At 43.5% G+C, this 12,173-nt stretch overlaps 1 protein-coding gene across 16 annotated transcripts in view; it reads right to left on the reverse strand.

Annotated features, from left to right (window-relative positions):
* Positions 1–10,475, reverse strand: part of WNK1 (WNK lysine deficient protein kinase 1) — a 128,638-nt gene extending 118,163 nt beyond the window's left edge. For 12 of the 16 annotated variants that reach the window (XM_055568082.1, XM_055568066.1, XM_055568164.1 and 9 more), the window contains exon 1: positions 8,938–10,474. In XM_055568082.1, coding sequence (XP_055424057.1) covers positions 8,938–9,699 — 762 coding nt within the window. In that variant the 5' untranslated portion in view covers positions 9,700–10,474. Of the gene's footprint in view, positions 1–8,937 lie in introns of all 16 variants that reach the window. The other 4 variants (XM_055568044.1, XM_055568072.1, XM_055568093.1 and 1 more) reach the window with 1 other exon arrangement.
* Positions 10,476–12,173: the final 1,698 nt, after the last annotated feature.

The following is a 12,173-nucleotide window of genomic DNA, read 5'->3' on the forward strand; positions in this document are numbered from 1 at the left end:
TGCTTATCACCAAAAAAATCCTATTAGGTAAGTATTAGTAATTATTAATACTTCCAGATTAATTTAATTAGCAAGGAACACTCTTCAAAAAGACAAGGGCTTAAAGAAGTTATTTAGGCTTTTTGTTGTAGATACGTCCATTTCAACCACATTCTAAAAACAGTGTAATAATTAAGAATCTTTCTTGTAATAGTTTCATGTGAAATCTGCTTCCTCAGGTGACACACAAAGACAGTCATTTCAGAGATGCCCCACTAAAAAAGTCTGTATCACCAGATTAACACGCAAATGCAGCATTAATGCCAGAGACTAACTACAGAGAGAAACAAGCTGTTTTAAGAATCAGTATATCATGCCCAACAATTGAGAATTGTAGAAACTAGTTGACAAACAGCATATGAAGTATGAAAACCTATTTTGGATTGACTTAACTATCCATAAAGAATAACCAAAACTAAAACAGTAACTGCCTTAGAACAGACTTTTATCTGAGGCAGAGAAAGCAGACAAATTATTATATTTCAATGTTTTAACTTTTAAAGACCTTTCCCTGCTCATCTATCCATGTTCTCCAAGATCATGCCTTCTACTTACCCAATCTTTCTTGCCCCATATTTGTTCAAACTTGTTTAAAGAAATGGCCTACTCTTACCATCTCTACTTCTTAACCTCCCTTGTGCATGTGTGCTCAGTCACTTCATTCATGTCCAGCTCTTTGCAACCTCATGGACCATGCCCCACCAGGTTCCTCTCTCTGTTCATGGGATTTTCCCAGGCAAGAATACTGGAGTGGGTTGCCATGCCCTTCTTCCTCAGCCACTCTTTAAACTCACTGCAAGTCTTCCACTCCTCTGAAACTGTAAGATCACCAAATATATAGAGTGAATGTGACATAACATTAGTTACTGTTAATTCTGCATGTGTATGTGAATTTGTGGTAATGTCCTTTGTATATCTTTTCCAAAAAAGGAAATACTATTCTAGAATTTATTAATAGAATACAGCTTTTTAAATGTATAACTTCAGTTATAAAAGCATCACACTGTATAGTCTTTGTGCTATGAACTGTATCTCAATAAAACTATTGTTCTTTTTAAAGCATAACTTAACCCACATTTTTTCTGCCATGATAGAAATGTTCTATATGTGCCATCCAATATGGTAGCCACACATGGCTTTGATCACTTGAAATATGGCCAGTAAAACTGAAGAACTAAGTTTAAAGTTTTTGTTTCATTTTAATTAGTTTAAATTTAATGTTGAAGCTGAAACGCCAATACTTTGGCCACCTGATGCCAAGAGCTGACTCATCTGAAAAGACCCCGATGCTGGGAAAGATTGAGGGCAGGAGGAGAAGGGGACAACAGATGATGAGATGGTTGGATGGCATCACCGACTCAGTGGACATGAGTTTGGGTAAACCCTGGGAGATGGTGATGGACAGGGAGGCCAGGCGTGCTGCAGTTCATGGGGTCACAAAGAGTCGGACATGACTGAGCGACTGAACTGAACTGAAATTTAAATAGCCACATAAGGCTTTATGGATAAAGAACTTTATTGGACATTATCGGCGACTTAGAGATACGTATGTGCGCCCTGCCTTATGCAACCTCCCCTCTCATTTAGGTACCATCCAGAATATTGTAAATGACTTAACAGCAAAAAACAATAAACAATTTCAACAGCCTAAACTTATCTCCACACTTTTTTCCTACATTTCCTAACATCCACTCTCCACAACTACTACTATGCTAATTGAACTTCTCTGCTATATTCCTTCCTGGAAATTTTATTCTTTCTGTTCTGTTCTGCTGTTTTGTTTAGTCTCCCTGGGCTCCTTTTTCCTTTGCCCACCCTTTAATTATTGCTGTTTTGCCCTAGGCCCATTATTCTTCCCTGTCTTTTCCTCTGTTTCTCTTCATATATATCCTTTCCTTAGATAACTGCATTTACTTCCATTATTTCAGCTATGACTAATATAGACAGCCTCTATTTCTACCTCAGACCCATTCTTTTGCACTTCAGGAATGTATCCAGTGGCCTGGTTGAACTTCCTCCTGGAGGTATCACAAGCACCTCACACTCATCATGTTAACTGAATATACCTCCACACCCCTTCCCCTCAAAGGCTTCCCCTCCATTCTCTCCTATTCCCTCCCTCAGCTGACAGTACCATTTTCTATTCCCACCCTCTTGCCTGTGCCTCATTTTTCCTCCAAATTCCACTTCATCAATAAACCCTGCCCATTTTCTCTACTAAATATTTAAAAATTCCACTCCTCTTCTATTGTCTTAGTTCAGGCCCTAGAAATCTCACACTCACACATAAAACTAAACTCTACATGTTCGTACTCCTTAAATAATTCTCCACAATTAATTTTATACTTCTCTGCTTCAAATTCTCTCCACTGCCTACAGCCGAGTATTTGTGTGGGAAGGGTGTGTGGACAGTTCAAAGAGCATGTAAATATGATAATGTCTAGGAACTCTTTAGCATGTTAAAGAGATGTTATGTTGCATTTCCCAAGTCTACCATAACCGAGGATGAGTGACCAGTCCAAGCAGAGAGAAAATCCACAGAGATGAATATAGTCACCCCTCAAGGTCCTCAGGGAGCTGGTTCCAGGGACGCTCCCCAGCCTCCACCCAGGATGCACAAGTCCCGTCTATAAAATGGTGCATTACTTGCATTTAATCTATACATATATTCCGTATACTTTAAATAATCTCTAGCTCACTTATAATACCTAACACAATGTAAACGCTACATAAATAGTTGTAAACACAATATAATACACACAGTTGCCACAAGTGCAGAAAATTCAACTTTTGCTTTTTGGAACTTTCTGGTATTTCTCTCTTCCAGTATATTTTCCATCTACAATTAGTTGAATCTGTGAATGCGGAACCTGCAGATATGGAGAGTGACTGTACATCATGTTGTCTGGCTCAAAACCATTAGCCATGAAGAGAATCCTATCATTACCTCAAACAACTTCTGTCAACTAATAGAGACAATGTGCACAACAGTAATGATGTGCTTCACTACTTCATTTCACTTCTCACTGTTTGGTTTATATATTAGTGCTCGATTAACTCAACACCATTCACCAGGTACCTAATGACCAAAACACATCATCTGTGTCTGAGAAACTACAACCTAGCAGCTCAAAAGGCATCTACAAAAACAGTGGATTTTTTTAACTAACCTGAATATGATTATACCAACCAGATTTCCAAACATTTTCTTAAATTATTCTTAAAATCTTAATTTCTTAATATTTCTTAAATTTCAGGGAAAACTGTATTTGCTTGTGATGACAAAGCTTATCTGACGATTCTTTTCTAAAAATCATTAAGCACATTAACTTAGCACAGCACATTTAATATGTCAAACTTAACAATGCAAAGACTCAAGTCAGAACATCAAAAACTGAATTCTTTATGAAAGCCCACTCGAAAAGCTAAATTAATACAAATTAAGGTAGAGATAGTCTACAATGAAGTCAACCACAAAACCAAGCAAATACTAAAGTTTCTTCTCTCCTGAAGAACATATCAATAACCAATCTTTTTAGAGCCACACACAAAATTAAGCCTGCCAGTTGTCAAAGGCATAATCCTCTTCCAAACAAAAACACTCTTAAGAAAAGCTTCTGGCAATTTCTTTCAGTCCAAAAACTGTTAAGTCTAAAAGCTGTCTTAAGATTTAATAAAACCCTTAAACTCAACTTAAGAATTAATAAAACCCTTAAACTGAACAAAATGCTCCTAAAACCCAACTACGAAGTTTAAAATAATTAATCTGTAACAAGTGATAATTAATAGCCTTCGAAATGGATTTTTCTCTGAAGTATCATACTTTACATTTTTCAGAGTACCTTCACATAGTATTTCAGTTGCTCCTCAGCAATCCTGTGAAGTCAATAAGACATGTTACTAAAAATCAGTCTTACAGAGTTAAGTTCCTTACTCAGGGTCAGATAATTAGGTAACACAGAATCCAAGTTATCTGCCTCAGAGCTGGTTTCTGCTATATGTGTTGTATTATACCAGAGTGAAATCTCAAAATACAAGATTAGAGAATCTGCTGTGGACCAATGAGGCAAGGAATATGGATGAAAAAACCCGGAGATCTACAGCTATTTCTAACTTGGTAACAGAAAAAATTTAATACTTACCAAAGTATATGGAGCATCTACTTACGTCTTCAAAGAGCTCAAAGACTAATGGAATAGACAAAGAATGTAAATGATTTTTAATCAATGTGAAGAAAGAATGATCCCAAGAGCAAAGATCTCAGCCAATTCTGGAAACTAGTCATTCAGAAAGACTGACATTTGGGAGCAACAAGTTATGAAATTAACAAGAGGAAGTTAGGCAGAGGACAGGTAAAGCTAAGGGATGTGAAAACACTGATGACACCATGTTCAATTCCAACATTTCTCCTGTAAGAATGGTAGCAACAGTATGGAGGTTTGCTATATTTTTCAAGAATAAATGTAAACAAATCAAAATTTTCATCAGTACCCTCAAAAAGGTAGCCTAAAAAAAAGATGCTGCATCATCACAGTTAATATATATATGTGCCACGCTCGGTGCTAAAAGTTTTTTATATACCCTAATTCATTTAATCATCACAACAACTCTGTAAAATAGGCACTCATTACATTTCACTTTACAGGTAAGGAACTAACAAAGAAGTTTACCCAAGGTTACACAATCATTAGCTGAGCCAGGATTTGAATGGAAAGTCAGGCATTTTAGTTCTTAATAACTGTGTTATGCTGCAGAAAAAGAGTGCCTTTTCCAAATCCAAGTGCAGGTCATGCTAAGTCTCACCTAATCCTGCACTCTTGATTTTTAATACAGGACCAAAAAAAATATAAAATGCGAACAATAAGTAAATATAAAGAACTGGCATAGCAAAACCTAGTAACCAATTACTGTGAATTTTTCACAGTATATGAACATTTTCAGAAATTATAATTTGAACATAACCATTCTTGCAGTTTTTACAGCTTTATCTAAAATACTAACTTATCAGGAAACACAAATAACACACTTGATTACTGAAATCAAGCTGATTTCTGAAAATGAGAGCCCAGTTTTAGCTGAATGTTTCCACAGGAATTAACCAAGATGACTCTAAATGACCAGGATCTTGCACTAGAATCTGAATGTCAAGAAATGAACTCAGTCACCAGGCAACAATAGATTCCCAGTTTGATTTACACAAAAACAATCTCTCTTTCCAAGTTCTTACACTACAAACAATTGTAATACTAAAGATCTGAAAAAAGGTAAGAAAAATGGAAAACATTTAAGCCCCTAAGACAAAGAACTATATTTAAAAAAAAAAAAAAAAAAATCAACCTAAATATAATCTTTGTCCTGTACAAAGGTTATTTCTTCAAACAACAAGTCTACATATATTTTAAATTAACTCTTACCTAGCCAAAATTATTCTGTCTTTAATTATTATTCTGTCCTGTTGAGAAGGGACAAAGGATTACTTTAAACAAGTCACCATTCTTTAATTTGCACAGCAGCTACCCTTGAGCTACCTGAATTTTGGCCCATACGCCAACAAATCAGTGGCTCTGAAAATTTAAAAGCAAAAACACTCCGAAAACTATTCTCTGAAATTAAGTTTCTGAGACTAAAAGTTAGTACAGATTCCTAAAAACCAAGGAATGTGGCACAAATTTAAAACATTAAGGTAAGAAAAATCCTCACTATTCAAAACGGGAATAACAGTTCAATGAATTAAGAACAAAGAATAAGCTATGGTTTCTTAATCACAGAACCACAACAAATTTCTACACCATCAAAAAACTTTTCATAAAACATTGATATCATATACTCATGATGAGACATGAGCCTTAACTTGCTAAAAGCCAGAAAAAAGCATACACTAAGTATTTTGGAGTTTAATCAAAATTTATGATTTGACTTTGCCTTTCAGGCAGATCTGGAAACAATCTTATCAATATATTCAGTGAACTCTGTATTTAGAAGCAGCATGGGCAGAAAAGTGCTTAAAGTAAATGAATCGCAGTGTATAATTATGTTTTATCAAAGCAATTATGCTATGTTTCTTTAAAACAAAAACAAATCCTCCCTAAAAAAGGCAATGTAAATTCTGTAAAGTCCGGCAGTAACAACATTTTCTGATGAAGCCAAAAGACCTGCCTAGTAAAACCAGGTAAGGAAATATGCATCTTAATGGATCTCAGTTATCACTTAAGATCCTGTAGTATCCAAGTACTACCCACATATTAAGAGTCAGTATTTGTTTTAATAGATAACTATGCATATTGTGACTCTAAAAATAGGCTTGATGGAAACAAATTTGACTCACATACCACATCCATCCATCCTTCATCCCCAAAAGCCTATTTATTTCTCCATTTGAAGTGATAAAATCGCTACCCATATCATAAGTCTGGAATCTGCCAGGGTTACAGGATCAGATTTCTCCAAAAATCTGACAGTAACTCCCACATCAATAACAGAACTGCTTCATTTGAGATTTACTAATTAACCATCTACTAGACTACAAATGCTTTAACATTTCTCAAATTATTAGATCCTAACCAGTTAATTTTATTCCTTATCAACCCAAGCAAGTCATTTACAAATAAGTTACTCTACTTCAGGTTCTTCATTTATCAAATACGAAGCTGGGCAGAATAGACTAAGATTTCTTCCAGTTTTAATACATGACATTTTTAACTCAACAACACAATATTTCTCCAGTCTTCCTACAGAAAAATTTGTAGTAAGTATACATTTAGTGAAAAAGTTTTATTTTTTCCCCAATGATTTAGTAATCCTTTGGCTTGTCCTTTAGTTTAGATCCAAAGACAATAACTTAAACACTAACCTACTAAGTAGGTTAGTCAGTCAAGTGTTTCGGCCAAAACATCATAAATACTGTCCAACTACTGCCATAAAGGATCTTGGGACTAAGATAATCACATTTTAAAAACAAAAATGCAAAAGTGTCAAAGTAGGATCATATAAGGAAGGTTCCAAAGCAGGGTACCACTCAAATGCATTTTCATTTGGTTCTCCAGCCAAATTCCAAACTAGCATAAAAATAATATGGCACTGTTATACATAGAGAGAAGATATTCTTTTGTTTAACCATGACCATGCCTAGAGAACAAAAATCAAAAATTCATGAGTTCTAGAAAAAAAAATGAGCTTAGACAAAATCGTGACATTAGACAAATTGAGGTTTTTTCCCCCACTGTATCATTAGTTTCAAGATAATAAACTATCTGAAGATTCCAGGTGACAAAAAAAAAAAACATACATTCTGAGAAGTCTTAAAAGTTAAAAATTGAATCTAACAAAATTAATCCATAAAGTGCTCAACACTTACTTGGGTCTAGTCTTGAGAGTAAGGTAACAAATTGAGGGGAAAAAATTATTAAAAAGCACCTATTCAAATATGAAACAATAAAAGAATACAATGCAGGATCAGTAGCAATAAGCATCTTAGGTATTAAAAAAGCAACAGGTGTTTGTTTGCTTGTAACTAATACTCTGCCTGTAAACCAAAACAAATCAGATCAAAGTTTCTGAGTAAGAATGACCAAGGAATAAAGTTATAACTTGACAATTAAAAAAAAAAAAGAGGTCTACCACCTTCCCAACTCTAAAACACTACAAAATTGAGTAGTTTTTATTTCACAATGCCTTTAGAAGTTCTGTATGACTAACTATAAAATTTAAGAAATTATATTCCTAAAAAATATGTCAGCTTTTTAAGTTTACTTCCTTCCACATGTTAATTTTCCTTCACACTTGATATGACCTTGGTCATTTGGAAGGTGACATTCAAAAGGTTAAATGTTAACATATTGGGTCACGGATAATAGATAAATTCCTAGATCACTCAGGTACTTTCATATCCTATTTCAGCTTGGTTCATTTCCTTTGCCAGAAGAATATGGATACTGGCATTTTTCACGTATGTCAGTGGTTTTTTTATTCAGTTCAACTCCGCTTCTTCCAATAACCTATGTGAACACACATAGGTGAGGACAACTTCAGTCAAACTGCTACAGATCAAGCAACAAGTAGCCCAAACCCCGTTATAACCTTGTCAACCAGGATGACACACCATTATTTACACCATGAAAACCTCCTAGAGGTTAAAAATGAAGCCTTTGTCACTCATTTGTACCCTTGAGAAAGTTCACCTTAAAAATCTTTTACAAGATTAAAACAATGATAATGACATTACAACTCTCAAAGCACAATTTACATAAGCTCCTGTATTACCCACAGAACAGCGAGTGGGCTAAAGACACACTAGTTTTAATAACAACGTCTGCTCACGGTTATCAAAACTTGCTTAAACATCATCAGGTGGAACGATATCAAACACCCAACTGTAACTTTCTAATCTCAAACTATCCAGTGAAGGAAGCCTTTTTTAGTTTATTAGATGCCGGTGCGACCACCAACTAAGATTCGTCGAAAAGAAGGTCATTCGTGAGCAAGGTCGTTCTTAATTTAAGAAGACCGCCTGTTCTCAGGAATGGAAACACGCATCTAACACACCAGCAGCTCATCACTGCAGACCTCTGATGAACACAAGGCAAGAGGACTGTACTTTCCGAACTCAAAAACTTCCCCGCTCATTTCGTTTCCTGCCAGACACTAAAACAATGACGAGGAGGCAACGCGCTGGTATCCGGATGACTTTCACCACTCCTTCCCTAGGAGCGAATCTCTGGCTACAAATACTAACGCCTCACCTGTGCCAACACCCCAAATCCTGGTGACTCTTTCGAAAGTTGGCCTCCCCCCGCTCGCAGCGAACAGTTAAGAGGAAGACACGTAAAGGGAAAATTCGGCCAAGTGGCCGAGCCAAATGTGGGACCCACAGCACTGTAAGAGAAAGAAGGTGGGGTATACCTGCAGCTCACACCAGGCGACCTCCACGGTGGTCTCGGTGTCCAGACCCTTGTAGACCGTCTTAAAGGAGCCCCTGCCAATCTCGATGTCAAACTTGAGAAAGCGGCCGTCGTTGGACATGCCCACGGCCTTGGTCTCCAGCTCCTCGATGTCATCCTGCTGCTGGCTCCGTTCCTCCTGGGGCTCCTTGGCGCTGCCGCCGCCGCTGCCACTTCTCGACGTCGGAGGCTCCTCTCGGCTCCCCGCGGGGCCGGGCTGGACAGCCTGGCGGTCTCTACCCGCGCTGCTCGGGGCCGAAGAGGTGGCCGGGCCCGCGGCGACCGGCTCCTCAGGGGCGGCGGCGGCGGGGGCGGGCGGCTGCTGGGCCACCTGGGCGGCAGCGGCGGGGATCAGGGTCTCCTCGCGCGGGGGTTCCGGGGGGCTCCGCTGCGGGACCACGGCAGCCGCGCCGGGCTGAGGCAGCGGCAGAGGGAGGCCGGGCAGCTCCAGGGCCGTAGCGTTGGAGTCGCAGATGACGCTGCGGCGGAAGAAGCGGTGCTCCGTGGTGGTGGTCGCGGCCGCCCCCCGGCTGTCCTTGTCCATGGTATGGCGGCGACGCCGGTACTCCTCCGTCCGGCCGGCTGCGGCGTCGGCCGCTGCGGCGCCCAGTTTCTCCCCCACCGAGGAGTCCGAGCTGGAGCCATTCTTGGGGGCAGGCGCCGGGGGCGAGAGGAACAGCGAGCCCGGCGCGCTGCTCTGCTGGTCGGCGGCGCCGCCAGACATGGTGGGAGCGGGAGCGAGGCGGGGTGCTCGAGTTCGCGGAAGAAGGGGGCCGGCCCGGGGCGGCGGGGCGACGGCCCCTCACTCAGCACTGACTCGGCGGCCCGAGCGGGAGGCGGGCCCGCGGGCCCGGCTGCGGCGGCCGCTGCGGCTCTCGAGGCGCGCTTGTCGGGGGCGGCGGCGGGGCGGAGGCACGGGGGCTGGCGCCTCACGGCCCGCACCCATCGTGCGGCGAGCGGCGGACGGGCGGGCTGGAGCGCGGGGGGCGCGCGGTCATGGGGGCGGCGCGGCGGCCCGCACCGAGTCAAGGAGGCGGCGGCCGGCTCTCCACCGCTGAGGCCCGGGGCGGGCTGGACCCCCCAGCTGCTGCCGCTCGGCGCGGAGGCGGACGAGGCCGCGATAGGGCTCGCGGCCAGGCAGGCGGCCGCTCCTCCTCCCCGCCCTGCTGGACGGCCTCAGAGGCCGCCCATTGCCAGACGCGAGGGGCCGAAGCGCGACACGGAGGAGCGGCCCCCGGCCCCGGGCCTCACCGCCCGCCCCGGGCCGGGCGGACCCCTTCCTCTCCGGGCCGGGGCCGGGGGCTGACGGAGGGAGAGCCGGTGTGGGAGGGCCCGAGCCCGGTGCTCCTCCGGGCCGAGGAGGGCCGGGAGAAGTAAGGGCAGTCACCCGGTCGGGCGCCTTCTGTCACGGAGATGAGTGCAGAGAGGCCGCGGAAGAAGAGCCGCGTCCGCCGGCGAAACTCCGCGCTAAATGGCGCCGGGAATCTGAAGCCTCCACACAGCCCGCTCGGGCCCCGCCCCCCGCCGCCCGGGGCGCCCCACCCCCACTCCGCTCGCGGGGCTCTCGCGCAGGCTGTCTTGCCCCGAGACGCTCTGGGACTTGTAGTTGACACCTTGAGGAATGAACGTGACAGAGCAGGAAGACGCCTACGACTCCCGTGATGCCCTGCGGTGGCTTAGCCTGAGGCCCCACGGGAGCTGTAGTTCCCTTTGAAACCGCCTCTTCTGGAAGGCGGATGGGAGCGTCACCGTGGGTCGCTAAGCCTCATCCTTTAGTGGGCGCTAGCTAGGAAAAGCATGACTTGGGCATTAATTGTGGAAGAAGGGAAGAGAAAACAGGAGAAGGACTCAGGAAGAGGGGAGAGGCTCCCACCATGCTGTGCTGAGGAGAGAACAGGCTCTTGGGATTGCCATGGATGGAAAACGAGCTGCTGTTCCTATTTAAATACGGTGGCGCGACCGGAGCGTGGGCGGAGAGCCGGGAGGAGCCGGACCCCTAGGCTCGGGCTACAGACTTTGTGCATAACACTGATTGGCTGGGGGAGGGGGGAAGCTCCCTTCCATGGCACTTAAGGCCGCATCCTGGGCTTCAAGCCCAGGACAGATTCTCTGACTCGCAGAGACGGGCCGCCCCACTGCAGTCAAGGGTCACAGCGAACTCCGCCCGGAAAAAGCGCACAGCGCGCGGGAGGGGGTGGATTCGAGAAGAAACGAGGTCTACGTATTTTTGCGGCTTTTACCACAAACTTGAAGGAGCTGAGTTGACTTGGATGAAACTTAATGTGCTCCTGTCTCTCTTGGTGCTTAGTAAAAACAGCCTCCCTCTTCCTTTAGAGGTGCCTGAGTGTGCCCGTGTGATCGACACCCCGGCTTTGGACGTGCGGCTTTCTCGAAAGCATCCTCGGGCTCCCTGGACCCCTTGCTCCGAGCAGCCGCCACTCAAGATGGTGCAGGTGATGAGCACCAGGGGGCACCCGACGGAGCAGGAAGCCGGACCCAGACGGCGGTTGAAAGTCTTAAGCCCAACGGTAGGAGCGGGAAGCGCTGAAACGTGCGCAACCGCTCCGAGCGCGCGTGCGCTCCGCCAGGGCTCCGGCCCCGGCCCCGGCCCCGGCCCCGCGCCCGCGGCTGACCGGCTCCGGAGCGCACGGGCCGTGCGGCCGCACTGGAAGAGCAGCGGTTGGAAGCAGCCGGATGGAAGATTGGTTAGCGCTTCGTTTCCTAGCAAATGCCCAAAGCTAGCTGCATGAGCTCCACTTAAGAGAGAGAAGTCTGGCTCTACAATCCAGAGCGATTTATCTGATACGTAGAATAGTTACTCTATTTTTTTTTAATGTTTTTAATCAAAAGCTACCCTTTAGGTATACAAAAAAGTTTGTTGTAAAGCCGGCGGTTATTAGGTTTCATGAAGCTAGCAGATTATGAACATTTTAAAACAGTTCAGTAGGGGCCACTGAAGTCTTAGTGTTCGCATTCCATTGTTTTAGAGACTATCCCCTTCCTTCATTTGCTTTAGTAATGGTAAATATCATTACGGTGTATTAAGTGGTTTGTCTTCATTTGTAAACTTGGTGCAAAGGGGAGAAATGGCCTCTTACATGGGACTTCTTGAGGCAGCTCCTTAGAACTTGACGCAATTGTTGCTTTTTACTAGGGAAAATAGCCTACTTTAAAAATGAGACAATAGATTATAAATTG

Source organism: Bubalus kerabau, chromosome 1 (assembly GCF_029407905.1).
Source record: "Bubalus kerabau isolate K-KA32 ecotype Philippines breed swamp buffalo chromosome 1, PCC_UOA_SB_1v2, whole genome shotgun sequence".
NCBI lineage: Eukaryota > Metazoa > Chordata > Mammalia > Artiodactyla > Bovidae > Bubalus > Bubalus kerabau.